At 38.9% G+C, this 27,427-nt stretch overlaps 1 protein-coding gene across 1 annotated transcript in view; it reads left to right on the top strand.

The window, feature by feature from the left end:
• tox3 (TOX high mobility group box family member 3) overlaps positions 1-21,767 on the top strand; it is a 63,666-nt gene extending 41,899 nt beyond the window's left edge. Inside the window, exons 3-9 of the mRNA XM_007889447.2 lie at positions 555-806; positions 11,213-11,482; positions 12,291-12,518; positions 12,772-12,852; positions 14,687-15,460; positions 19,815-19,990; positions 21,707-21,767. Coding sequence (XP_007887638.1) covers positions 555-806; positions 11,213-11,482; positions 12,291-12,518; positions 12,772-12,852; positions 14,687-15,460; positions 19,815-19,990; positions 21,707-21,767 — 1,842 coding nt within the window. The remainder of the gene's footprint in view (positions 1-554; positions 807-11,212; positions 11,483-12,290; positions 12,519-12,771; positions 12,853-14,686; positions 15,461-19,814; positions 19,991-21,706) is intronic.
• The last annotated feature ends 5,660 nt before the right edge of the window (positions 21,768-27,427 follow it).

Below are 27,427 nucleotides of genomic sequence, written 5' to 3'. Positions count from 1 at the left end.
AGATTCCTGAGTGGGATCACTGATATATGTTGAGTTAATTTACAAAGTGCCGTTGAGCAGAGATAATAATAATTAAGCTAACCACGAGAATGAAAAGTTAGTCATACAACTTGAACATTCAAAATCTTTTTATAGCCTGAGATTTTGTTGAATGGCATAATTTTAACAGGTATTTAAAGGACCAGATATAAACCCTTAAACCCTACTTATATCCTGGCTGATAAGGGATCATGCTCATTTTGCTTGTCCAATAGATAATTTGCCATTTGAAGAGCAGCCATTATATCATAAAGAGATTTTGTACTGAGCTGTGCAAAGTCTCGGTACAGTCAAGTGTGCAATGTTGCCTGATGTGTACAGATTTTAGAGATGGAGATGAGGATTTTTTTACTTTTTAACTGTTTTAATAGTGTTTAAGTGAAGGTGCATTGCTGTATCTATTCCATTGTACAAGAAAATATTGAACCTGCCTTGAGGCCTTCCTTACACAAGTTGAGCATTAAATCTTGTACTTGCCGATGTTGATTGTTTCCACTCTCTTCCCTTCTCTTTAGACATTCCACACTCCAAGCCTTGGGGATGAGGAATTCGAGATTCCACCCATTACCCCACCCCCAGAAACAGATCCCACTATGGGACTAACAGATGTGGTGTCAGCTTTTCAAGGCCTTAATGATCCACTGCCCTCGCAGGGAAATGAATTCACACCCCATTTTCCACCACAAAGCCTGGATCTGCCTTCCATCACAATATCCAGAAGTATTATGGACCAAGATGGTGGACTCTTGAACAATGGCTTGTCTGTGGTAGGTGGAACTTGCTTATAATTGTGTATAATACAACAGCTTTTTTATTTTGAGCACAGATAAGGCATGGCTTTGAATCCATTTGATTATAATTTCTTTAAAATTTGAAAGGCACCCATACCTAATACTGAGATATTTATTTAAATAACATCTGTACATGACTATTTACTGCAATACTCACAACAATCCACATTTATTCCAAGCTTTCCTCATCAGAGATTTGACAGTCACAAAAATTAAGTCAAAAATGACAAATTATAAATGGCCCCATCATTCCTTAAACTCGCATGTACCCAATCATCCCTTCACTGCGAATGAGAAGTTTGATTTGCTTGATGAGAAGACAGTGAGGTTCTACAAATATCTTGTGTGTAACTTCACCCAGATAAAGTGGAAGTGAACGTTCACGCAGCGAGTGACTCTGCAAAGATGTTTCTTGGCAGCTAAGTGAGACGTTTTGACATGATGAAGCAGAATATCAAATGCAAGCACAGCAGTATTTAAAATGAGCTTTGGAAAAATAAAGGTGCTAATTGTGACCTTGAAATTTTGGAGCTTTTAATCGGAGTCACAAATTAGACCTTCTTAGAATTCTGCCACCCGTAAACTCACCTGCTCCCAACTCCAAATCTCCCTTTATACCAGTCCTCACCAGGCTTCATTGGCTCCCTATAACAAAATGGATGACTTCAGGATCCTCACACTTGTCTACAAATCCCTTCACATCTTGTTACCTTCGTACCTCTCCGACTTGCTTATTTCCCACCCCACCATCTGCTGCCTCTGCTCGCCTGACTCCGGCATCTTGCTTGTCCCTCGTCCCCTCCACTTCACCATTGGAGGCTGTGCTTTCAGCCACTATGCCCCGAAATTTTGGAATTCTCTATCTCAATCACTACGCCTTGCCCCTCCTTCCCCCTTTTCAGATCACGGCTGAAGACTCTTTGGCTGTGCCTACGGACACTTCCTCCCTCTTGGCTCAGTGTCAGGCTCCGCCATTGTTAAGCGCTCCTAGATGCTAGCCTGCATGAAGGGTAATATATAAATGCAAGTTATTCTTGTTGTAAACCTTAATTTTTCTTAATGTTTTTTAATAGCAGATGAGAACCATGAAAAAGTTGATCAGAATTCAGTTGGGCCATCAGAAATGCGTTTTGAGGAACTGGTGTAGGCAATTCAGACCATCTAGCCTGCTTCACTGTTTCTTTAGGTTGTATGGTTGATTTGCAAATCAATACAATTTCCCTAGCTTTCATCCTGATACCCGTACTCACCACTGATTCTGTATTAGCAGTCCTTTGGGGCAGTGAATTCCACCAACCCCCGAAACTCTCAGAGTAAAGCAATGTCCTCGTCATCTTTCAGTGCTAACTGGTCTAGCTCTAATATTTAGATGATGCCCTCTTATTCTGGATTCCACAGCCTACAAGAAACAGTATCTCCTTATCCATTTACTGTAAAAAGCATAACACTACTGTAAAAAACTGTACTGTAAAAGCATACTGTAAAAAGTATAACAGTGCACATATTACTTTCTGCCCTCTAAGACTGCATACATGATGACTGATTTTGCATCGGTTTGTTGTATGTATGAAGGTAACTCTTCTTCCGAAGAGTTGTGCTGTACGAAAAAAATCTTTCAAATTCTAAATATTTTGTATTAATGCAGGAACATCAATATAACCAATTTGCTGCAATTTTTTTAATAGTGTCTTGTGCAGGTGTGGTATCTTACTGTTGAGTGTGTTTTTAACTACCTTTTCAGTGTTTACAGAGGTTATCACACACAAGCTGGTGAGAGAGGACTTAGAGACAGGTGCAGGGCGAGTGCGTACACAAGAGCAGGTGTTTTAAATGGAGGCCGAGCCTTGCAGATAAAATGCAACGCAGCTGCTTCAGGGATGTAGAATTCTTAGAAACTCATACTTGTAGACAAGCTGTGAAATGTTTGCACAGTGTGAGTTGCTCTGTAATCATACATCCGCAAATGGACTCCGTAATCCCCTTGAATGCAGAAGAGTCCAATTTACGGCATCTTTTTGTGTTTGTGTTTCAGCCTATTTCATGCTGGCCAAAACTATAATTTTGCTATTTTTGTTTGGACAGAATTATGAGTCATCCAAGAAAATCAAAATGACGAGTGTCCAAAAGCACAGTGTTTAATGCTAAAAAAAACTCTTATTGGGGAAAAAACAAAAGTTATATTTTTGCATACCAGCCTCACTAGCTCGGTGATAATTTGGATTATTAGCCCCAAGGGAGGAGGCAAGGGGTTAGATGGAAATAAATGAAGATAGGGCACTGTTGCTGGCAGCATGCAAAAGAGCCATGTCAAATTTTTAAACAAGTTTCAATCTTTACAGGACATTTGTGACTTTCTTTAATATAAAAAAAAGTGATCATGGATTCCTTGCATTTCCTGATGCCCTATGGTAAGGTAACAATTGTGCTCCAGGCGCATATCCTTCTCTGAGAGCCAGGGGAGGTAGAACAGGCAGGAAGGGAACTTTATGTGTGATGTTCAATTACCCTTCTTAATGGGTTGAATAAGAACCAGAGATAGCATATCTGCAGCTATTTTCATGAAGGAGGACAGTATGGATATAGAGAAGAGGGAGAAATAGGGAATGTTACACCCTGATAACAATAGCACTTGTGCACACAAACACACATACACCACCCTTACCTGCTCAACCACAGAATGTAAAATGCCGGAGGGTTATATTAAAATAGGTTATGTCCCTATTTTTATTTCTCCCTTAAGAAGAAACCTGGTGGGTTTCAACGATGCAGCACTGATACATCACCTTTCCATTTCCCTAAGGTAATACACGGAAATATACAGTATGCCAGACCACAAAGCAGGTTTTCTTGTTTAAAAGAATGTGCCCGCTTTCATCATGATTTGCAAAATACTGTAGTGGAAACATGATTAGCACCCAGGACTGTGTGGATACTAGATAAAATGGAATGACTTATGAATCCTCAATTAAAAGAAATAATGGTTTTCCTTAGAGGCAGCATACAGTCCACCTTTCACTCATTTCTCTATGAAACCACACAGACATAGATATTTTTAGTTTATGGAGAGTGGAGCTTTACACCACGAGGATATAATTTACCTTTCAGGCATTAAGCACTTTTCCTGCTTTAGATGAGATTTTCAGTATTTGCTCACTACACGATTGACACATTCTGCTGGAAGGAAGTATTTTGCTTTCAAGACCGACAATGAAACGATTGAATTCTGTAGAAGTAATAGCTGTTGAGCACATTTATTATAGATTAAAATGAGAAACTAATTTTTGCAAACTGATTCAAACTAGACACTGATTGGATGGATATATGGCTAACTTGGGCCATGTTTTACAGATATGCCTCAGATCTTTATATATTTATAGCTTCTATGAGTTTAGACTGATTGCATAGCAACAAACAAAGGCAATGTTTAAGCTTCTTTTTGGTCACAAATAGTAGTTGGCATTTTGGTTAATAAATATACTGAAAATAGTCACGTTCTACCCATTGCTCTGAAAGCCCTGCATCCTGCATTCGAAACCGATCTGGACAAACTGGTCTCAAAGTGCTTCACCGGATATGTTGCTAAGTGTAGTGACTGTGTATTTTGTAAGTGAACACTACAACTGTGAACAGTGAAAAAATGTACACAAGTGTAATAGAACGGGCTCTTCTAACATTGAGATTGTAATAGACCCCATTTGGAGACTTTCATAGAAAACTTCAAAGGGTGTCAACTTGACTGAGTTGGTAGTTCTCTTGCCTCTGAATCAGAAGGTTGTGGGTTCAAGCCCCATTTCGGATTTTGAGTTTATAGTTTTACACCCGACTGTAGTGCTGGGGGTGGGAAGGGGGCTGCTGTATTATCAGAGGTGTTATCCTTTGGGAGAGATTTTAAAACAAGGCTTTATTTCCCTTTTCAGGAAGGGAGTTTCCCCCAGTGTTCTGGCTAACAATTCTCCAGATTTAAAAAAAATCTCCAGATTTACTTCTTGACTAACTGCAGTGTGGGAATTGTCTGCTGCATTCCTCTACAAAATACACGGTCACTACATTTCAAAGTGAAATCCTCAGAAACTAGCACTTTGAGATATTTTAACATAAGGAACTATATCAAAAGCTATTATTGACATTATTCGCAAGCAAATATTTTCAGTGACTGATGACATGATCCATTCATCCTCTGGGTCTATAAGGTTTTGCAATGACCAAGATATAAAACAACCAGAGACACAAACTACACTTCACAACAATAAGGTATTCTTTGTTCCTACAGAGACTAACGCCATCTATTACCTTGATACAATGGGATTTTGTTCCCTCAATTCCCAGTGATATGACCTTGCTAAAACAAAATCCTGGAGCAAAAATTCCATCGGAACATTCTGCATCGAAGGCCATAAAAACATCACTCTCTGATTTACACTATAAATGCAAATAGGATTACAACAACAACTTTATTATATAGTGCCATTCATGTAGGGTAATGTCTCGGAACACTTTATAAAGAAGACAATGACAAGAAGAAAATGGGAAGCTGACCATAGACATGTTCGAAGAGGTAGGTTTTAAGGCAGGACTTAGACAGAGAGAGGGCAAAGTGGAGGCACAGATGGAGGGAGTGCCAGAGGTTAGGGGCATAGAACCTGGAAGTGAATTTCAGGCAATGGTTCAATATCCGGTTCTGACGATGAGTATAAACCGCTCCGATTTCAATTTCTGACGGCATGCAAACCCTGGCTTGGATTACAGACATCTATTGTCCTCTGAGCGCACAGTGTATAACAGAACACGTGATTTCTCAGATTTGACAAATCTGTACACTGACCTTTCCTTGTGATCGATTTTGAAAAATATATTTTGACATGTTTAGACCCATAAATAGCACGATTGGACAATTAATGGTCTCAATTTCAAGATTTTAAAACACTAAATCCATTATATGCTGTAATTTGTATTTTGGCTACAGTAAGCACCACATTTAATTAAATTGAGCCCAATAATAATCATCTTCTATAATTATTCTTTACTTGGATTCTTATCACAGATGGAAAGGGCAATGTCATTTTGTTGCTAAAATCTAATGCATGGACTCTGGCAGCAGTGTTGTGCTTTGACCAAGTGACCATTTCTCTGGGTCAAAATTCTAAGAGACAAATATTGAGATCAGCATCCATGTCAATATTTTGTTTTAACGGTGGTTTATTCACACTATCCAAGTGGGAGGAGCAATCGAAAGTTTAGGCTCCCTTACGCTACTTATTGTATCATCGAAACCTTACCAGCCACGGAAATCGTCCATACAGTACACCTGAGCAGGGGGCAAGACTTTACAAAACTTACACACTTCCAGGAGTCGACACCCATTTGTTATCCACCTACTCACAGTACAGTTTATAATCTTGGTATACCTCAGGATGTAGTCAAAACGTTATTCACTCCTCTGAGTTCTTCTAGACTGTGCTAAAAAGGCCGTGAGGTTCTGCGTAGGTTTCTCTGTCCTGCGTAGAGCAATTTGACTTGCAGCGTAATGCGCCCTAGTACTTTTGACAGAAGCCTGATCATTTTGAGTGTCATTGTTCAAAGTGGCGGAACTGTCCCTGGGAAAAGTGCAGTGGTTTAGAGCATAAGGTAATAGCACAGGTGCACTTAATGGGAAGGAAACATTTCAAAGCACTATAGGTCGAGCAGATAAGTTGAACCTTTCTTTTGTATACTGGACAATGATCTTGAGTGGAAAACGTGGCTGAATTCTTCCCTCCTCTCTGCGCAGGCATTACGGATAATTATAGTTGCTTTGATTGCTTCCCAGCTGAGATTAGCTAACTGCGCTCAGACATCAAATCAAACCTGTAACCTTCTAGTTCGTATAGTTTAGTGCTACTCCGGTCAGTGATTTTATCCACCGAGGCGATTGGGCAAGCAAAATAGGGGAAACTCCATTATAATGCAACTGATTTGGTCCAATATCTCAGTGGGCGCATTATGAGTGAGGCGTGTGAAAAAACCTGGCTATGTTCTGGGTTATTAGGTTGTCCCTGAAGTTGCTTCCTGTGTGCTGTGTATGTGTGTTATACACAGGAAGCATCACTTATGACTGTGTGTGAGTTGGAAATGTCATCAACGAAGCTTCCTGCACACATAATGCGCGTACATGCAGAGCGCAGGAACTGATGTCAGTGATGACCTGCCTACGCAGAAGTCAGTCATTTTTTTATTGTGGGAAGCTGGCTAGTCACGTCAGAAACTGGACACACCGCACTTCCGATTTGTGTGGGCACACAGGAAAGGTCCGCCCTATAAGCACGGCAGCATTCTATTGAAGGGCATTATAACAGGGTTCCCCTTATTTTATTTGAAACCGTAGCTAGTGGTTTAGCAGATTCCCTTAGCACCTCTCCATAATCTGTCCAGCCCACTGAGTAGCAATGACTTCTGTAGTACATCAGTTTCAGAAAGTGGAATTTTTACTAGACAGCTATTGTGACATATTGGGTCAGTCAGAAATGAAAGATATTCATGCAAGCATGGCAATACTTGTAATGAAGTCTCACTCTGACCTTCTGTATGATTGATTCTGTAATTTAGTTTTCTCAGGCTGTGCCAGAAATGAAATGAAATCATGTTGAACAACTTCTGAATACCCACAGTGCACTGCAGAAAAATCTTCGGCCCTAGAGACTTCAGGGAAAACAGCTGAGCGATTTATCTCTGCACTATTATAGGCTTTGGTAGCATTCAGAATTTCATTTTTCTCATTTGGTTTAAGAGCTTAATTCTGCAGGTAGTTGTGAATGAGAAAATAAAACACAGTTCACATTTAAATTGACAGAACAGGAGTATGTGCAGAGGGCTGATAAAATGTCTGAATAGAGCTGACCTTTCATGTTGGTGAAAGTTGCTGGGGGATTCATCCTCATAATTACCATATAGATTATTTTATTCCTCTTCTGCAATGAAACATTTCAGAGAGCACTACTGCTGATTGAATGAAAATTGAACTTGTTAACAGTCTTTCCAGCTTTGACTTGGAAGTGCTAGAGGACTTTGCTGTATGTTATGTAAGGTTAGTTTTAATGAATTCTGATATTAACTCTGAAAGAACAGTGAATGTCAGAGTGAAATGCATCATCCCACAGTCCTCATTTATTATTCAGCTAATGCAGTAGATTTCACTGAAGTGTATATAGTGTACCATTAAGTGTGTAATTTACTGAAGTGTATACAGTTTCAGAGTACCAGCTCCTATCCACACCTACTGGAATTATCCCAGTTCATTGTTTATTTATGAGTTTGTATTCCTTTTAAGTGACAAGATTCAGCTGAGATTCGAAACGATAACTGGGCTAAAAAAGAAGTTGGTGATCTTTGGTGATGTTGGGGTTTTAAAATGGGTTCGGAGCCTGGTAACGCTGAATGGAATTTGTACCCATTTGCATTTACAGGCAAGAGTAGACGGAGATTTCAAACAGGAATTCTGATTATTCTGAGTCGCAAATGGGGATTCCTCCTTGTAGCCACGAATACACCACCCAGAAAGTTGGTTGTGACATTGGACGGATTTCCGGTACTTGGAAGGGACCCCATTTTCCATTCAGGATCCTTATTTAAAACAAAGTCCTGCTGAAATTGCTGTATTTTCTCTCCAAATGCACAGTTGCAATCTTTGCAAGTATGAATTGATGCATCTAATAGTTACAAAGGACCATTGTGTAGGAAACGTATTGGAATCTAATTATACCTTTATGACAATCCCATTCCTCAATGTTGAATTACATTTTTTTTTAAATGTTTTGCAAAAATTGATCTGGGGGAAGCATTTGTCTGTATACTTTACTACATTGCAAACAATCATATTTAATGACTTTCTTTTGTGATTTCTCGTACAATTTAACTTTGAGTGGTACAAGAAGTAATTTTTCAGCCTTCATTTTGAGAACATTGCAGGCACCTCCAAACAAATTCACATTTTTAATCAATTGTGTGAATTAACAATCTTGTTTTCCTGAGCTGCGAGTGAAATAACACTTTTATGGAACATTAAAATGCTTAATGTCTGGAACGTTTGGTTCTTTTGGACAAAATGTTCACTCCACAGCTGTTGATTTCCTCTTTACAAAAGACATTACTTTACCTATGGAATTTTCCATTATAGCAAAATAACTTTACAAATGAAACACAATGGCCTGTTGGAAACCCAATGTGATTCAGCAGGCAATAATTGAGAAAGTTTCTGTAAATTTGACGTTTAAATAAATGAGTATCTACGATAAAAATAAACATGGTGCACAGTCATCGGTGGCCAGAGGACATGAAGTAAAACAAAATGCCTTTGGTGTAGGAGTTAAGGAACAGGAGGTTTTAAATTATGAAGAAGAGATGGAAATTTACCAAGACAGTGATTATCTCCCTGCTCTTCAGAATGGGTTATAATTAGAGCTAATTTTATCCTTTTAAAAAAAATTGCATTTGTTTCCTCTGTTGATATTTAATTCCCCCCCCCCCCGGCAAAATAAAAATGGAACCAGGAACCCGATTGATAAGTTCCTGAATCATTTTTGTGTCAGCTTTCACATTTTGCAAGGGTTGCTTTGGTTACATTTTTTTAAATTTGTGGCACCTTTTGTGTTTAATCCGAAGAACTGGCCTGTAATTTGTTGTGCCTGTCAGTTTGTTTTGCCACACAAACATGACGTGAGCTATTTCAATGGCTGCAGAGCATTATTTTTCTCGTTTCTGTCAACACTTTTTTAATAACATTTAGCTGGTGCAGATAGCAATAAAGACTTTTCCTCACAATATCGTTCATTTAGACAATGGTTTGTATCTGAGTGTATTTGTAGTTCCCATTGTTGAAGTTTAACAGTGTATGAATCAATTGTTATAACATAAGCACCCTCACTACAAAGCTTTCAGTTCTAACACAATCTCTATGATGAGGCTATTGCATCTTGACTCCCCATATTTCCATGTTTCATTTAATGCTGTTTGATGTTATGGGACATTCACTACAGCATGCATCTCATTATCAGACAAAAAGGTCGATTTACAAGGCTGTGCTATTATAAGAAAGCAGCATAATAAAGGAGCACAATTGTGGAGCTATTAAATCCCATTGTTTCCAGTTATACAAAAATCAACCGAAAACAATATAAACTGACTGATAGTGAATGTCCCTTAATCAGAGTGTTGGGTTTTTCAATCTCTCACTGTAATTTCTGCCAGAAGGCTATATTGGGATTCAAAGATTTAATAGCCCATTAAAGGAAAATCTTTTGCTCACAAAGAATAGAAATATAGATATGGGTAAAAGTAAATGAACTGTAGGCCAGTTGCTCTATTGTGCTAGAGCCTATGGTGATACATTTATATAGCGTTCCTCACCCATGCTTGGATTACAAAGTGAGGTGAATTTGTTTTAGGCTTGAATTTTGGTCATTATTTGAACTCAACATTGAAAGCTGGGCTTAGGGAATGGAATATTTTCCAGTTTTTCCATACATCAGAGTCTAATTTGTATAGCGCCTTTCATGTCGTGTCTAACAACAATGTGAAAGGCGCTATACAAATGTAATTTGTTGTTGTTGTAATTTTAAGATTCGCAAACCAATTTGCAGCCAAAGAAGCTCCAGACTTGCGATTTACAAATCCTTTTGCAATTGTCATTCATCCAACCTCATAAAAATGCTTTTCTTGTATTAGTATCTTCAACCTCTTTGATGGTCTCTTTGATTGAGTAACTAGTTCAGTTCCAATTAATTCTGACAGTTTTTGTGATATGGTTTACACACATTTGAACTAGTGGGAGATTACTTAGTGGCAGACAGAGAGAGAGAGGAAACTTTCATCCCATCATCCGTGTATCATTGAAAGTGAGCTCTTCGAGATGGAAGGATACATGCTAACACATCGAACCCTATTCATTTGGAATTAAAATGGCTGCACTTGGTGATAAAAAGATAAACCAAAGTGGTTTAACCTGATTTGTTAGTGCTATAATTGTCATAGACAGACTACACTGCAGCTAGCTATGTCATGTTACAAATATCTCCATTGATAAGGCAGACCTGACTAACAAATGTTTATGTCACTTACTTGGTAATCAACCAGCTTTACTTTTGTATACCCTGAGTGTACCAGTTAAAGATGCAGTTTTAATACCAGAACATCTTGGGTCCAGCGGTAATGCATGAGAGGGATGACCACTTCTGAGGCTGGTCATTATTAACTCAGCTTTGTTTGTGGAGATGCCCATCTTCTCTCGTTGCTGGGCTTGACATATCATCTGTATCTAATGGTAGAAAGGGATGTTCTAATCCCGCTTCCTTAAGGCGTGTGCCAGTTCACCTTCTATTCTTGAATCGTGTTTTATTCTTGTTCTAACGCAGGACCTGGGTCAGACGCAAGTTTCCCAGTACCACCATGATCCTACCATGGGCATGAGGTCTGTGGTTCACATGACCGATGTTAATCAAACAGGAAGGATGCAACACAGTCAGCTGACCACTATTAATCAATCCCAGCTGAGTGCACAGCTGGGGTTGACTTTAGGAGGTGCTAACATGCCACACAGTTCACCCTCACCCCCTGCTAGCAAGTCCGCTACCCCATCTCCTTCCAGCTCTGTAAATGACGATGATCCTGAGGAATTCAACAGGGTATGTTTGTTTGCTTACAGTCATTGTAACACTAATTTTCTTTCAGTTCTTGTCATGTATTTATGTTTAAACGATAACAGTTGCGGTTGACGTCCTTGTCATAATATTTGATGGTGCTTGTTCTTCCTCTGAGCCGCGCTGTTCTGCCTATTAAAAAGATAAATGTATTGCAGGTTGCTAAATAAGGGATGTTTATTTTTCTGTTTTTCGACTTGATCCATTTTCAGAACTGGTAAGGGTTTAGTGCAGATCAACTAAATTTCAAGGTCAACAAATTCCAAATCTCTCTTGGTCAGTTCTGAGGAAAAAGTAAATGAACAGTTCCATCAAAATGTCACTGCTCATTTTTACGAGATAATTGTAATTTTTTGTTTACTTTGAGGGAGCGATATTTGATTAACTAATCTGCCTTGATATGCCTTTATTCTGTCAAGCACTTTAGAGATTGTTTTAAAGCAATTTAGCTAATCCAGATCACGAAAAGACAGCTATATATTTGATTGCCTAGAGCTTTGATCTGCTGCTGCTAAATCCTTTATAATGCAAAAGTATACTGTGCGTTTAATGCTTAAAGACATTTGATGCATTGTCATATTTGATTCAGCTAAGAATAACTGTAGAAATGTTTGTTCTTTCAATTTTATCCATGTTCTTAATGATCTTAGACTCCTCAATGAATGATGACTTTTCAACACCATTTATGTAAAGAATGTGCTCCATCCAGTCTCTTGATTTTTAATCCCCTTGAAGTGAGCACTTGTTGTAACCAACTATACACATAATATATATATTTTGATTTTTGTCTCAGGTAAGTGTTGAAAAACGAGCTGCAGGAGATTCGGGGAAAAAACCGAAGACGCCAAAGAAAAAGAAGAAGAAAGATCCCAACGAGCCCCAGAAGCCAGTGTCAGCCTATGCGCTGTTCTTCAGGGACACTCAAGCTGCCATTAAAGGACAAAACCCAAATGCTACATTTGGAGAAGTTTCCAAAATTGTGGCATCCATGTGGGACAGTCTGGGAGAGGAGCAAAAGCAGGTAACACTGGCCAATGCAGTGACAAACCTTGAACTGAATAGCTCTCTTTTGCTAACATAGATTTTGATGAGCCTAGGTATTTGTAGGTATTTCACCTACAAAATACACAGTCACTACACTAAATCCTGTGAAGCTCTTTGAGACGTCCTCCTAATGTGAAAGTTGCTATATGAAATGCAAGGATTATTATTATACTTGGTTTGATTGCAGTGCATTGCAGTTCAACAAATGAGAAATCTCTATTTTTATCTAGGTCTACAAAAGGAAAACTGAAGCTGCCAAAAAAGAATACCTAAAAGCTCTTGCTGCTTACAGAGCCAGCCTCGTTTCAAAGGTAGGAATATACTGAATGCAGTTTGTACAGTTGTGCTGAGTTCTGTGTTTCACAAATGTGATGGATGAAGAAGGCTCTTTGGTTCATCAGTCTTCTCTTTAAATCCCACCTGAAGACCCATCTCTTGGACTGAGCCTATGGTCACCTCCCCCTTTTGCTTGTTCAGAGTCCAACCCCACCACTGTGCAGCACTCCGAGATGCTATTCTGCATGACCAGTTCTTTACAAATACAAGTTGTTGTGTACTTCTGGTATAAATTAATATTTAATGAGGACTGAATGAAATGTGGTTGCTGTTCTATGTTGTACTTCTACCTTCTGCACAGATCAGTGTAACTGACTGTTGTCGTACTGAATGCAAACAGCACCTTATCAATCCCCATTCCGTATCTTCTAACTGTGAGATACGTTTTGACTGACAAAAGTAAGCCTCATTAATAGGAATTCAAACCATGTATCATATGAAACTGTTTTTCTTTCATCTCATTACGCATTTTATATTTTTCAAGACTGGGCTGAATCCAATGTGCAGTAGTCTGTATTAGAAAATCTGTTTTGACAGGGATTGATTAATATCGTAGTTAGCAGCTTTATACATGCTTATTTTTCTTGGTGTGCAATTGATAGTATTATCTGATTTTTATCACTGCTCTTTATCGTATGGGAAGTCGAGTTTTTTTTTCTTACCCGAATAAACATACTAAACCAACAGAATCCTAACAACAGTCTCTCTGGCACATCCAAACTGATTCACCTGATCATCACCCTCTAAGCACCAATGGCATCATAGCAATACTGAAATAAGTGTGAAATGTCAGTTTAAGTACAGGAATACCCTGGGGGCAGTGTCGGAAAAAAATATATAAATAAAGGGAAGATTCAATGCCCTTTCCCTTTAATTCACTTAAAATGTAAAACTAGCAAAAGGATCAGAAGGAGGTGTATATTTGTACTTTCTCCTGTATTATTCTTGTTTCGCCCACAAAATATTCAGTCAATTCACTTTACAGTATATTCTGTGAAGCGCTTTAAGACGTTTCGAAGGCATGATAAGGGCTATATCAAATGCAAGGATTATTATTGTTATTAAAGGGAAAGGTAACCTTATTTTGTTTAATGCCTCACTTTTAAAGAGCTGCTGTATCTATCTACCTGGGAAAGACTGAAGCAAAGCTTGGGAGATGGAAAGCCAACATTTGACATGTGATGAGTACATGGCTTTCTGTGATTGGTACATAGCAAATCACTTACAAATACAAATGAGTCCAGATTGACAACAGCCCAGAACAGTCCAGTCTGTGCATTTGCACCAAAGTACATTGAGAAGCTGAGAAAATATAATTTCATTTTGAAAATAGCAATGCTTTTTTTTAAAAGAAAATCTAAATCTAGCGGTGAGCTGGTACTTGCAATTGATGGTATAGTTATCACCTTTCATAACCGTGATCATTATCTACCGAATACCCTCTATCGTAAAGGTTCTTTATGAGTCTTATTGTATTATTAATTTGTATTGTGTTCTGTCCCACTCTTGGTGAATAGGCTTTCAACTGATATGTCTCTGCTCTCTGGAACTTCATCCCCGCAGTCTTTCTGACTTGCTCCCTCCCTGACTTCCATCTTTTGAGGCACATCTCGAAACGTACTTCTTTGAACCGCGCTTTCGGTCATCATTCCTCTCCCCATCTCCCTGGGTATCCAAACTCCAGCTCGGGTATCCAGCCTCCAGTGTGAGGCGATTTGAGACATCCTCCCAAAGTGAAATGCCACGACGCAAATGTTAATTGCGTTGTGTTACCTGACCTCATGTTGCTATATTGCATTCTCTCCCTAGGCTGCAGCCGAATCTGCCGAAGCTCAGACCATGCGTTCTGTTCAACAGACTTTGGCGTCGACCAGTCTTTCGTCGTCCCTCCTTATGAATTCCCCGCTTTCTCAGCATGGACCCACCTCGGCCTCGGCCCAGTCTCTTCAACAGACACTGCCGAGGGCAATAGCCCCCAAGCCGCTGAGGATGCCCTTGCAAGCCAATCAACTGGTGTCGTCAGTTAACATGGCGGCCAGCATGTCGTCGAACATGGTGCCCACTCCACCTTCGCCCCAGCTCAGCCCTCCGCTGCAGCCGCAGCAACATCACATGCAGCAGATGCAGCAGCAGCAGTTGCAGCACTTCCAGCAGCATCAGATGCAGCAGCAAATGCAGCAGCAGATGCAACACCAGCAGATCCAGCAACAGCACCAAATCCAGCAGCAGCAGCACCACATGCAGCAACAGCACCAAATGCAGCAACAGCAGCAGATGCAGCAGCAGATGCAACAACACATGCAGCAACAGCTCCAGCAGCAGCTCCAGCAGCAGCAGATCCAACAGCAGTTACAGCAAATGCAGCTGCAACACATGCAAAAACAGCAAATACTGCAACAGCAACAGCAGCAGCAGCAACCCCCACCTCAGCACTCGCCACCTCAGCATTCCCCTGTCCCAACGCAGTCGGTGGTGGCCACGCAGATCACTTCGCCAATCCCCACCCGGTCAAGTCCACAGCCAGCTCAGCAACAACAGCAATCTCCACTACAAACCCAGGCCCAGACCCAAATATTGCCGCAGGTCAGTAACTATTCTAATTAGGAAACTTCCTCAGCCACACTTGACCTAATCCAGGCACAGATAATATCGACAGTCAAGGGTGATGACTGGGAACTGCGTAATGTTGGTAAATCTGGTGTATTAATTATCTAAAAAAACATTTTTACTCCACAATATTCTGCAGTGACTTGACAAAGGATGATCCCAATGTAGACTTCCTCCTCCCACTACCCCACCAAAAAATCATTGCACATTCAATAGAGTTATCGATGTCAATGTGTAACAGATATTTAGTTCTCTTCTGCCCTCTGTATAAAACACATTTTGTACAGCGATGATATCTCCTTCATCTTTCTTTGTAATCTAGTTCTTTGAAGAAACTGTGCAACAATAATTTAGCCATTTGGTTAAATAAAAGTCGCAACGTTAAAGAAATGAGTGGTACATGAGTGCAGTCATATTTAATATAATTTTAGAACTATTAATAATAATCCTTGCATTTGGTATAGTGGCTTAACATGTCCTTGAGATGTCTCAAAGCGCTTCACAAGATTTTACTGTGAAGTGTAGTGATTGTGCATTTGTAGGCAAACGAGGCAGCCAATTTGCACACAGCAATATCTTTTAAACAACCATGAGGGATATTTAATTAACATAGTGCATTTATCTAAAAATTCTACATTAGCTGTACTTCGCTTCCTTATTAGTCTTAGTGATGCAAATTCTAAGAAATCCTGCTAAGAAATATTGTGCAAATTAGATGCTATTTTTCCCAAATCACCTTCCACCTGCAGCTACATCCCACTAACAAGTTTGGTGAAACACATTTGTTTTACAGTATTTAGTCCTGCAATTGTTAAATAGAACAATTAAGTGAATACAAAGGCATTCAGAAAAGAATTAGACAGAACACACAGAAGACGGAGGGGAAAGAGCAAGGATTTGGGATTAGGATGGTCTGAATCGTGGAGGTGCAAACACTGACATGTTTTTATGTTTTAAGTTAGAATTTGACTTGAATTACTTTGTGCCCTGTTAAAGAGTTGGTAGAGCAATTGAAACTGGAATCTGGATTCACATTCTCTGCTGTTAATCACTCTGACCAAGGACTGAGGATAACTTTGCATGCTGGTTGCATTTTAAATGTTATTAAAGAGCAGGTTGGGTGACTGACTTGTGGAGAACATTAAAACTCTTAATGGCCATCAAATGAATTGCCCAAGAACATTTATTGATGAGGTGTTTTTATCTTCAACAAAAATTGAAAAGCAGTTTCATACTACAGCCCTTGGCATCAATTCAATACAGTAGTTTGTTTGGGACGTGGAACTCGAGCCAAATTGAATCCTCAGGAAAAGTGTGGTGCAGAATAGAGAAGTATGTTACGTAGTAAACTACTGTATGTTCTTTGACCACTTGAAATTACAACTGTCCACCTTTTTTTCATTGAGCTCTACCAACCGAATTCATTCTTTTCAGAACATTCTCCATTGCACTGCTGTGGTCATTCCACAGAGCATCCTAATGCAGTGTTCTGTAATCAAAATTTGCTCTCAAAACTGAGAATTACTCTGCCCAGCCTGCACAGTGATGTACTGTAAAGAATCTGAGTTCAAAGGCTGCGTTGTGTGCTAAAAGAAATAACATTCGTTGAACTACTTCTGGATTGGATTGTGTTGGGTTGTATTAGGAATCCTTAACACAAGTAATATTCCTCACCAGGAGATGTATCAGGAATTTTGTGCTACGAGCGTTGAGAAAAAAAATATACTGAGCACCTTTGTGAGCACACAGATGGAATTAGCAGTTCACGTTATTTCATTTCTCATCCAAGTGCTTCAAAAATAACGCTGCAGTAGTAATGTTTTCTGGAACAGCATGGCTGCCGTCCCCAGCTGTCTCCAGTGATTAATTACAGCATCTGTCCTGTCAGAAGCTATAGTGAAGAAGTCTGGTTAAAATTGCAAATTAGCACTGGCAACAACCTTAAACTGCTGATGATAAAATGAAAATTAAAAACAGCAAGTGTCATGCATGACTGGAATCCCAATACACACTGGGGTACATGCTAGAGTATGTGTCCATAGCTACCAGCTACTAGATGCAAACAGAAATTAAAATAATGAGCACTCAGGAAATAGCAGGTATTGTATAGAGACTGGATTACACGTCTCATTGATAAAGAAACACAGGTTTCTCCTTTGCTGCGCAACTGTTCTGTGCTTTTGATCCTTGTGTACAAATATTTAATAACGTGGTAGTGTGTATCTGATTAAATTCTTAAACTCACTGCTGAGAATAAATTACACTGGAAAGGACAAAGCTTGCTGTATGGAAATGTTCTTGTCCAATTAGCATCTCTTTTAGCATCAGAAAATTGATACGAGTTTAGCAGTTTTACAATATAAAGATGTTCTTTTTTGACAATTTACCATTGTGTATAAATATGTTTTTGACACGAGTGCTGTGATCATATTTTATTTTTCGGCCTGTTTCAGAAATTAAAGTTGATGTGAATTATTCTACCCTAGGGAAATTAACTCCAAAGAAAAAATATGATGTGATACCTCACCCGCATGGAAAAAAAGATCCCTTCATTACCTATTCATTGTGCAAATAGCTATGTTAAAAATCGTAAAAAACATTTGATGAGCTTCACTGTTTTTTAACTCATTGAGGCTTAAATGATCCCATTTGTTTTCATCGAGTCCAGTGAGAGAGCATAGTAGGCCCCTTCCCATGTTTGCAGAGAGCAGTATCATCATTCCGGCACAAAACAAGTTCAGTTCCCATTAAATCAGCATTGACATAAGTTGAAAGAACACAAAAAGTTTTAATTATAGTTGGCACCATGTCATTAATCACCAAGTTAGAGTACAACTGCCTCGAAGACTGTAAGCAGCATAATTTCAGTCAACCATTATCACCTGACCCATTGATGTGTGCAGTATTCCGAGACAGATGGATTAAATATCTCAGGTTTAACCAGTGTCTTCTGCCTGCTCCATTGAATAGTCTTTAAGCATTTGAAAGGCGTCTTTCCATTACCACTTCATGGACTATTTTTCAGGACTGGACTGGAGTATAACCTTTCCTGCCCCTTTGTTTGGCTTTTGTTTTGTAACAGCTGTTATCATCGTTTTTGGTCAGCTGTGATTGCTGGAGGGAAAATAGGACCAGATGGTGTTTTGCTATGCATGAATGGAGTGTTAGAGTAGTTTGGACTGAATAGGCCAAGTTTGAATGGTGTCTATTCACCACCTGCCCCCTTAGCAGCAGTGTTCGGATCAGAGTAGCATGATCTGTCTTGGACTTAGTACGCTGGGCTGGGAAAAAAATTGAGAACTTTGTTGGATTTAGCTTATATTTATTGATCTGCTGTAGGGGAAGCCGCATAATGCAGTACACAGTCAATTTGAGTTAATTGGATATGACATTGCATGTACATGTAATCTATCATTGTTTTCTTTTCAATACAGGTTATCTGTTTGTTTCCATGGGAACATGGCATTGTGGTAGTGTACTTTAGATAAATGGGAGAGGCAGAGATATATTTTTGTATGTGTGTTTTGCCTTTGCTCAGTCCTTTTGTGTTTATGTTGCGTACTGTGAAGATAACGTGGATTGTGATTCAAAAAGTGTCACTTTGCTCAGTTTTCCATTTCAAACACTGCTCTGTGAAAATACAAAGGCAGGGTAGATTAGTTGAACCTCATACTGTCAATCCAATTAATTTCTGGTATTAAAACATTCAAATGGTGCCTTTGCTAATTTTTTATTTGAATTGTAATTACCAATTATTGTGTTGAATTTACAAGGACATGCTCTCAGAAAATAATGCTTTTTTTGAGACGGCAGTGCCTAAAATGACCCCTCTTTTGTTGAGGAGTGCTTTGGCTCTCTAATTTGTATGCAATCCTTGCTAGTTCTTGTCTGTTGGAAGCCAAAGTAAGTATAATTTTCTTCATTCCTGTATCCGTAGGTCAATCACTCCCTTGAAAAGAATGAGTGCGAGTTCTGTTACTTTGCATAAGGTTTAATGCTTGACCTTAGGCAGTATTCAAAACCATTGTGTGTACACTCTGCTTACCAGGAGGCTGGAGTGGGGAGCAGCTTTACATTTGGTGCATCAAGACATGCTATTAAGGCAGAAAACACCTTCTTGGGACCCCTAGCTATTCACTGCATGAAGAGCTGGTATCATTATTCATTGTCGGCTATTGATACTCCTTCTATTACATTCACATCTTGTTGACCACTGGAGAGAGAGATGAAAGTTCTCAGGCTATTTGCCGTCCACAACAGGACCATTTAAAACATTTGGATTAAAATTAGAAAAGATTCACATATTTAAATAGTTTTTAACTACTTCCAGACCTTTTCACCGTCTCTACCCGAAGTCCAGCCTGTCATCACCTCTCCCCTACCAGCTCCTGTGGGTGCTACCACTCCAATACGATGCATGAGGACTGGCTGCACAAATCCACCAATCCAGAGTGTGGAGTGGGATAATGAATACTGTAGCAGCGGGTGTGTAGTTAACCACTGCAGGTAATATTTCACATATACCTGTTTTACCAGATCAATTACATTCAGATTAAATAAAGACTATATTTTTCAAGCCACACTTAACTGACAGAAACAAAACGAAAATATCAAAGCAAGCGTGCAGCATATTTTCAACTAAAAATCTCTAATTCACAAAGTCTTTAAAGGCAGTGGTAGCTCATGCAATTCAAGTTTTGTCTGATGGAAACCCATTTTAAAGGCAGAGATGGGCTCGGCAATACTTTTCCATTGTCTTAGAACACATTAAGATGCAGAGCGATCTTAATGTGCCGATTTCGTTTTAGTACTTGTAATTTCAACCATCAATCACTGTCAGTTTAAAACCGATCAAGTACTGATTATCCCATCAGGGCCTGTAATGTAGAAAAACATATATACACTGCATCTTCTGAATGTAAAGACTAATGTTTCTCATTAATGAAAGCCAGAACATATTGCGTGAGTGTGTGTATAAAAGAAATAATAAAAAAGATTGGTTCAGAGGAATGGATTCTTAATTCTAAAAATATGGAAAGTTATGGGTCTGGACCATTGAAAAATGAAATTATTTGCAGATATTTCCACAGATGAGACACTGAATAGCAGGACACATTTCTTAGCACAAGTAAATCTGGTAGATTTTGAAAATGTTAAGAAAAAACTCCTTTAAAATCCTTTAATACTTACAGTAAATAATGTTGTGCTTCTAATACATTGTGTATGCAGAGTCACACTGCAGATGAGTATCCGTGTACAAGTCTCTCATTCTGACTTGGTCTTAACATGATCATTAGTTCGTTGTGCCATTTCACTGTTGCCGTATTGTAAATAGATCCGGAAAAAATCGTTGACAAATTCTACAAATATCAACCTGATGTCTTTCGAGTGATGTACCTGCTGCGTAGGAGCGTGCTGCACATTTAGAGTTTGTTATTTCCTGCCTGCCCCATTCTACGCCATGTATAGGATGTAATATTAGGTTTGATAATGTTCAGTCAGTGGTGGAATAGGAAATGTGGATGTTGCAATTGCCAACAAACAGAAATAAAAATCAGCATCAATGCCATCCATTTCTGGTTTTAACAGCATCACTATTTTTCAGTTTGTGATGTTTATTTTGAGCATAGATTCCCAGTTACAGCTGAGATCTACTTTGAAACATTATACATGATGTGTTTACAGTGCAATTCCAATCTTATTACTACTGATTAGGTCTTATTTGCCAGTTGAGTTACCATAATCATACCAATGCGTGACCATTTTATTGAGCAATTATAAAAGTGCCAACATGATGGGATGTTATTTCTGCTAGATAGTATTGATATGTATTCATGGATTTGAAATTCTAATGCAGGGAAAGTGATTGTGGTAAATCCAGAGGCAAATCACCAGGTGTGCATTCGAACTTTAATTTTAACTCTACCATAAACGTTTCTTTCAAGCTTTAATTAAATTAAAACACACAGGCCTGGCTTTGAAAAGGTTAAGATGCATGTTATCACTAAAATCTAATTTCAATCTACTGCTCAAGTGACCTTTTCGTTCTCGTGTTGTGGTCCAGATATATTGGCAGAGAGAGAAAAAAAGAATAGAGTTTAATTATCTAACTGGCTTTGAAATATGTGCTATAATGCCTAAGGCTCTGTAATAATATTTGTGGAATGTTTCATTCAGATTAAATGTAATTGCAATGAGGTTAAAATCTTGTGTCTTCTACAGGGATGTCTTCATGGAGTGGGTTGTCTCTCGTAATCAGAGCAATGCTGCTCCTGTGAAGTGAAGATTTGCCATCGATGTTTTGCAGCCAAAATGCAGCATTTGTCAGACGCACTGCCAAGAAGATGTTCTCAAAGGCAGGCTGACATGCTTTGTTTCCTTGTAACTACATGGGCACCAACTTCAGAAGGCTTTCCAATGACAGGCAGTACAGACTTTCTTTAGGCCCACCTGCCATTCTGCCAGTGCCTGGAGAGCTAGCCATTTTACATTGTGTAATGTAGCTTCAGATGATTATTTTGTTTGACATGAACGTAAAGGGCATGACTTTTAGTAAATGACAAGCCTCTGCATGATTGCTGAAGACTGTGAGAAGACACAGATGGAAAAAACTACTTTTTTGTGACAGTGATGTCATTGTGGCCAGTCAAGGATTAAGGTACTGAGTGAAACATAATATTTAAATGCTAACTACATTTTTTTTAATAATAGCTCAGTTTACTTTGGAGTGGCTTTAAAGGGGATGGTTTTATGTTCCCAGACATTATTCTCATTTTACATAATGTACACAATGACCAAGTGTAAGAACTTTGGTTTCTTGGATGTAATTATTTTTTAAGTTCTTAAGAAACCCAGGTTCGTTATGTATTCAAACAGTTGTGTGGCATCCATATGTTAATACTTTTATCATTGTTAGTATCATGCATTTGTTCTGCAACCAAAAAGAGAGTTATTTTACTATGTACTGTACTGTAGAAATTGCTTTTGTATGGCAATGTCTTAGCATAGTGTGCTCAATTTAACTGTGCCTCCTTTAAAGGAGAATTCTGTGTATAAGGTCAAATGCTTTTAAAAAGCTCCTCTTTAATGCAGTAGCCAAGTTAGAGATGGCTAGTAAAATAGCCTGTAAACCAAAATCAATAATGTTTAATATTTTTACTTTTGTCTGTATTTAATTTTTTGTATTAAAATGTGGTCTTATTTAAGGTTTAATTATTGGAAAATGATAGCTGACATTTAACAGATCCATCTTTCAGTAAAACCAATGTGTTTCTTGATTCAGAAACCAAGTTTTCTTTCTGTAATGTAACTGATCTTTAAATTTACTTATTTTGGCTGTAATAAAAAGTGACATGGAAATACTTTTGAGACAGTATCATGAACCATTTGAAAGATAAATTTCCCATTGCAGTTGACATTTTTCCACATTATATGCAGATGGTACTTCAGGGTATTAGAATGACAGATGTGTCACAACCTGCATAGGACAACTGAATTCACCTCAATATATTGGAGGAGTGTAATCCAGACATCCAAGGTCAAGAAAGTCTATATCAAACTAAGAATCTAATTTAGGATCTTTGAAATTTTAAATTTCACAGAATTAGATTTTTTGCTGTTGACTAAGAATCCTGAAACAACTGGGCTGAGGTTCTGGTTAGTTATGGTTATGATCCCACATTGCCAAAGACAGTAAGTATAAAGCCGACTAGAATTTCAGCCCACATGTATTCACATTGGTGTGCATTGGTGATAGTTGACTGAAATGCTGCGTTACAGAGAGGGTAGTTGGAATCTTTGTATGTCATCTCCCCAGTGGTCTACCCACATCTTCACTTTGAAGATCTTTGTATTTGCACCCCTAGATCCCTGAGATCTTTGTTCCTTGATATTGGTAACTAGCCGTACCTGGTTGGGAGGACTGCGGGTTGGGAGGACTGCGGGTTGGAGTCCATACATATGTGGTGGCTCTACACCAATCGTTTATTGCGTTCTTGGCAGACGGACAGACACACAGACATTTCATCTTTATTAGTATAGATAAATATACCATTTAAGGCATCCCTGCCCTGCTTCTTACCCAGAAGAAGATATAGTACTGCATCCTCTCCTTGTCACATCTAGTCAACCCTACAAAGATTAAAGTGTTCTATTATTTACAACTCTATTACTATTGAAAATCTTTTAAAATGCTTCTAAACTTGATCCAGGTGGACTTTTCCTAAACCTCATCTTCTATAATTCCTTTCTTTCTATTCCTCTGATCGTATCCTTAATTAATAAACCCACCACTTTTCCTTTTGCTTCTCTTAATCTGTCTTGAAAATTCTGTAACTGAGAATATCTGGTTCCAATCCCACCCTGTCTGAAGGAAGCCAACTTTCTGTCAAAGCTATGACATTTTATCTTTCCATTTTAATTAGTGCCTCTAGCTCCCCAACTTTATTCTGAATGCTTTGACCATTTGTATATGTGAGTGTTGATGGTATGCAGAATCCCGACAGCTGGGTAGTGCAGAATTCATGGAGAAAATGGCTCCCTGCCAATATTGCAAAACTCGATTTGCTGAGGAGTTCCCAAGCAAGTTCTTGTGCATACAGCAGGAGACCCATACAGTGACCTTTCTGGTAGGGAGCTTGTCTACCAAACAAGCGAACAAGGCAGGGAATGGTGGCATTATATTGTGGCAACATGAACCATATTGCCTTGACCCGGAAAACTTTGCAGGCTGAACTCAATTTGAAGAAGTAAACCTTGGTAAAAACATTGATATTACTGTATAGTGGGACTGGAACATTTGTATGCACATTGGAGAATGTTGAAAGGGGATAAAAAGAAAATTCCACGGTAGAACAGAGAATGAAATAGTATGTTGAAAATGTACAAGCTATTGAGCAACATCGAAAAGAACAGATAGGTTAATGTTTATAATGTTGCATTGGGTGTGTTTCAATGAGGGGATCACAGTTGAACTGTTAACCCATCCTCTCAGAATCCAATCAACTTGCTCTTCATTTCCAGCATTTAAGAAAGGGAAATGCGTCTGCATATTTTCAGGTGGTCTACATAATATTGCACGTTTTCTTTCGCATAATGGTTCAATGGCTTTGATAAAGTGTCTTGTAGCTTATAAATGTAGTCTTTGTAGTAAATCACCACATTTGTCTCAACATTTGCACAGCAGGCTTGTTTCTCAGGCTATGTGTCGTGTGACAGCTTCAGAGATGAACTTGCTACAAAGTTTTAAGATATCTGGATACGGTTAAAAGTATTATTTGGGAGGTGAAATACAATCAAGATTCAGATTTCTCACGCTTTTGGCTCCCACATAACTTAACAGCTTAAACTCCCACATGGATTCAGTAGTTCAATACAGGATTAGTGGGAGTTCTGTTGTCTTATTCTATAGGGGGCAAAAGATAGGCCTGAGCGTAGGAGCCCATCACAGCTCAGAATGTTTTGAACTGTTGAAGGCCGATTCTTATATGAAGCTTTCAAGTCTTCTCATTCATCTTACCATTAAAAAGACAGTGGTTTGATTGGTATTTTTTTCCCCTTTTTCTAAGCAAGAGCTCGCTAACAGTCCATGTCACTTCCATGAAAGATGCAGACTCCACGCCAATTGTCAACAGGGTTATTGTCTGCTAATTGTTCTTACCATCTTCCAATGCTTGGCCCATGCTATTGCAACTGGGCTGTTAAGATTTTTGCAAGTTTGTGGCTATGGATTTTGCTGTAACGGCAGCTGGGTAGCGCCAACAGCATACAGTTGCCAACTCTGGGTACAATGAATGGATGCTACCCTGCTGACTTTCAACAGTGATCCTTTACCAGTAAAAAAAGTCCTTGAAAGCCCACTAAACAGGAGCAATTGATAATTGACACATACAAATAAATTATAACATTTTATTTGTACGCGCCAGAGTAATCTGCTGTAACGCATTTTCACAGTGTCCTGGACACATTAGTGTTGACATATAATATCGTCATGTACATATAATGTATGACACGGACATATAATAGTAATGATAATAATCCATACGTTTGATAGAGCGCCTTATCACATAGTCGAGACATCTCAAAGTGCTTCCCAGGATTTTTCTGTGAAGTGTGGTGACTGTGTATTTGTAGGTGAATGTGGCCAGCCAAATTCCAACTGAAGCGAATGACCAATTTTATTTCAAGGAACTGTTGGACATGATAAAGAAGAAAAAGTACTAGGAAGGGATTAAAATCAGAGCCAACTCAAATCAACAAGTGCATAAGCGACTATTAGGCAATCCAAAAGTGATCGCTTCTAAATCTAGTCAGATGTTCAGGAATTCTACCTTATCTGTTGCCATTCTTGGAAGTAATAAACTTAAGGAAATCAGCCTAAGAAAGTGATTTTACTGCTGAGGACTAGAAATTTACAGTTTTGTTAAGTACTTTATATAACTAAATAAAAAGACGATGATTAATGCTGAAGGTGAAATCTATTGTGATGTGATTGGCAGGAAGACATGGGTCTTGCAGTCTGATGCTGTTTCCCTGGCATTGTGAGTCTTATTGCTTAACCAGATAAGCTCCCTACTGTTTGACACTGAACCTGACTTAGGTGACCTTGAATTGCGATGTCCTATTCGATTTCCAATCCGTTTTTGATGGGATTCTGGATAGGGGAAGGGAAATGAGGAGATTGTTTTTACAATTTTTAAAATTTATTTCAAAGAAAATTGTAAACGGGTGAAATCTTAATTTAGATTTGAGAAGTAAAGGTTTTGAAAATATATTGCTGGCAAGAATGAGTTAGAAAGCTGATGCATTCAGCGAAAGGATGTAATACAAATTAACAAGTCATTTTTGTGCCTCTTCTATGATTTCAATAATTTTGTCAGTGTAACACTGGATTTTGGACTGGTATCTTTGCAAATCTGACCTTAGTGAGGAAAGTGAGAAAAAGTTTTCATAAAAGTTTCCACAACCGTTCATATACACTCAAAAATGCCATCTCTAAGTAATAGCATCATGACATTTTCAGCTTATACTGGCGGAGGTGTAACTATTTGCCCCCATCTTTATACCGTTTGTTCAATTTTTCTTTTATTATTTAATCAGCTCAAAATCCTATAGGACAAGTATAGCAGTTGCTTTTTTAAAAAAAATCAGGTTTGGTTAAATTAACTTTGGGACTTCTGTGGCCCACATGGCTGAGGTTTATAGAAATAAATATTTGCCATATTCCATCCACCAGAACCCAGCGTTTAATGTACAAGATGTGTGTCAGAACGGCTTTAGATCTTCAAGATCCTCACACTTGTATTCAAATCCCTTCACTCTCTGACACCTCTCTACCTTTCCGACCTCCTCCCTTCCCAATCCACCAATTGGCGCCTCCGCTCGACTGGCACCGGCCTCTTGCTCGTCCCTCGATCACTCCACCTCACCATTGGAGATCGCACTTTCAGCCACGACGCTCCAAAATTCTGTAACACTCTTCCCCAATCCCTCCACCTTGCCCCCTCTCTCGACGGTGCTTACGACAACCTTCACCACTGTTAAGAGTTCTGAGACGCTACCCTGCGTGGAGGGCACTATGTAAGTGCAAGTTGTTGTTGTTTGAGTAAGCATAGAGCCTTGAAATTTATCTGTCATTCAGGTTAGGCTCTGAATAATCAGAATATCAGCACAAAACGAGTCAAGGTTTTGGGTGTGTGCTGTGCTCTCTGCCAATCCTATGAGTCTCTGCTGTTGCTCTATGTAGCTGCAGATTCTGAGCCCCAAGCTAGAGCCAATTTAGAAGTAGGAGAGGAAAAGATGCTTAAAGGTGCTCTGTGTTCCACGGAGGGGATTTGCTATGTGTAACATGGGACTTATAGCATGAAGGTGAGAAAATCATTTAGTAATTTAATCCATAGCACTTACAATATTGAAAAGAAGCAATTCCTTCCCCACAGCTACCGC

The sequence above is a fragment of the Callorhinchus milii genome, unplaced genomic scaffold (genome assembly GCF_018977255.1).
Source record: "Callorhinchus milii isolate IMCB2004 unplaced genomic scaffold, IMCB_Cmil_1.0 Scaffold14, whole genome shotgun sequence".
Lineage (NCBI taxonomy): Eukaryota > Metazoa > Chordata > Chondrichthyes > Chimaeriformes > Callorhinchidae > Callorhinchus > Callorhinchus milii.
Note: the sequence above shows the minus strand (reverse complement) of the source record. Positions and strands in the feature narration are given on the sequence as shown.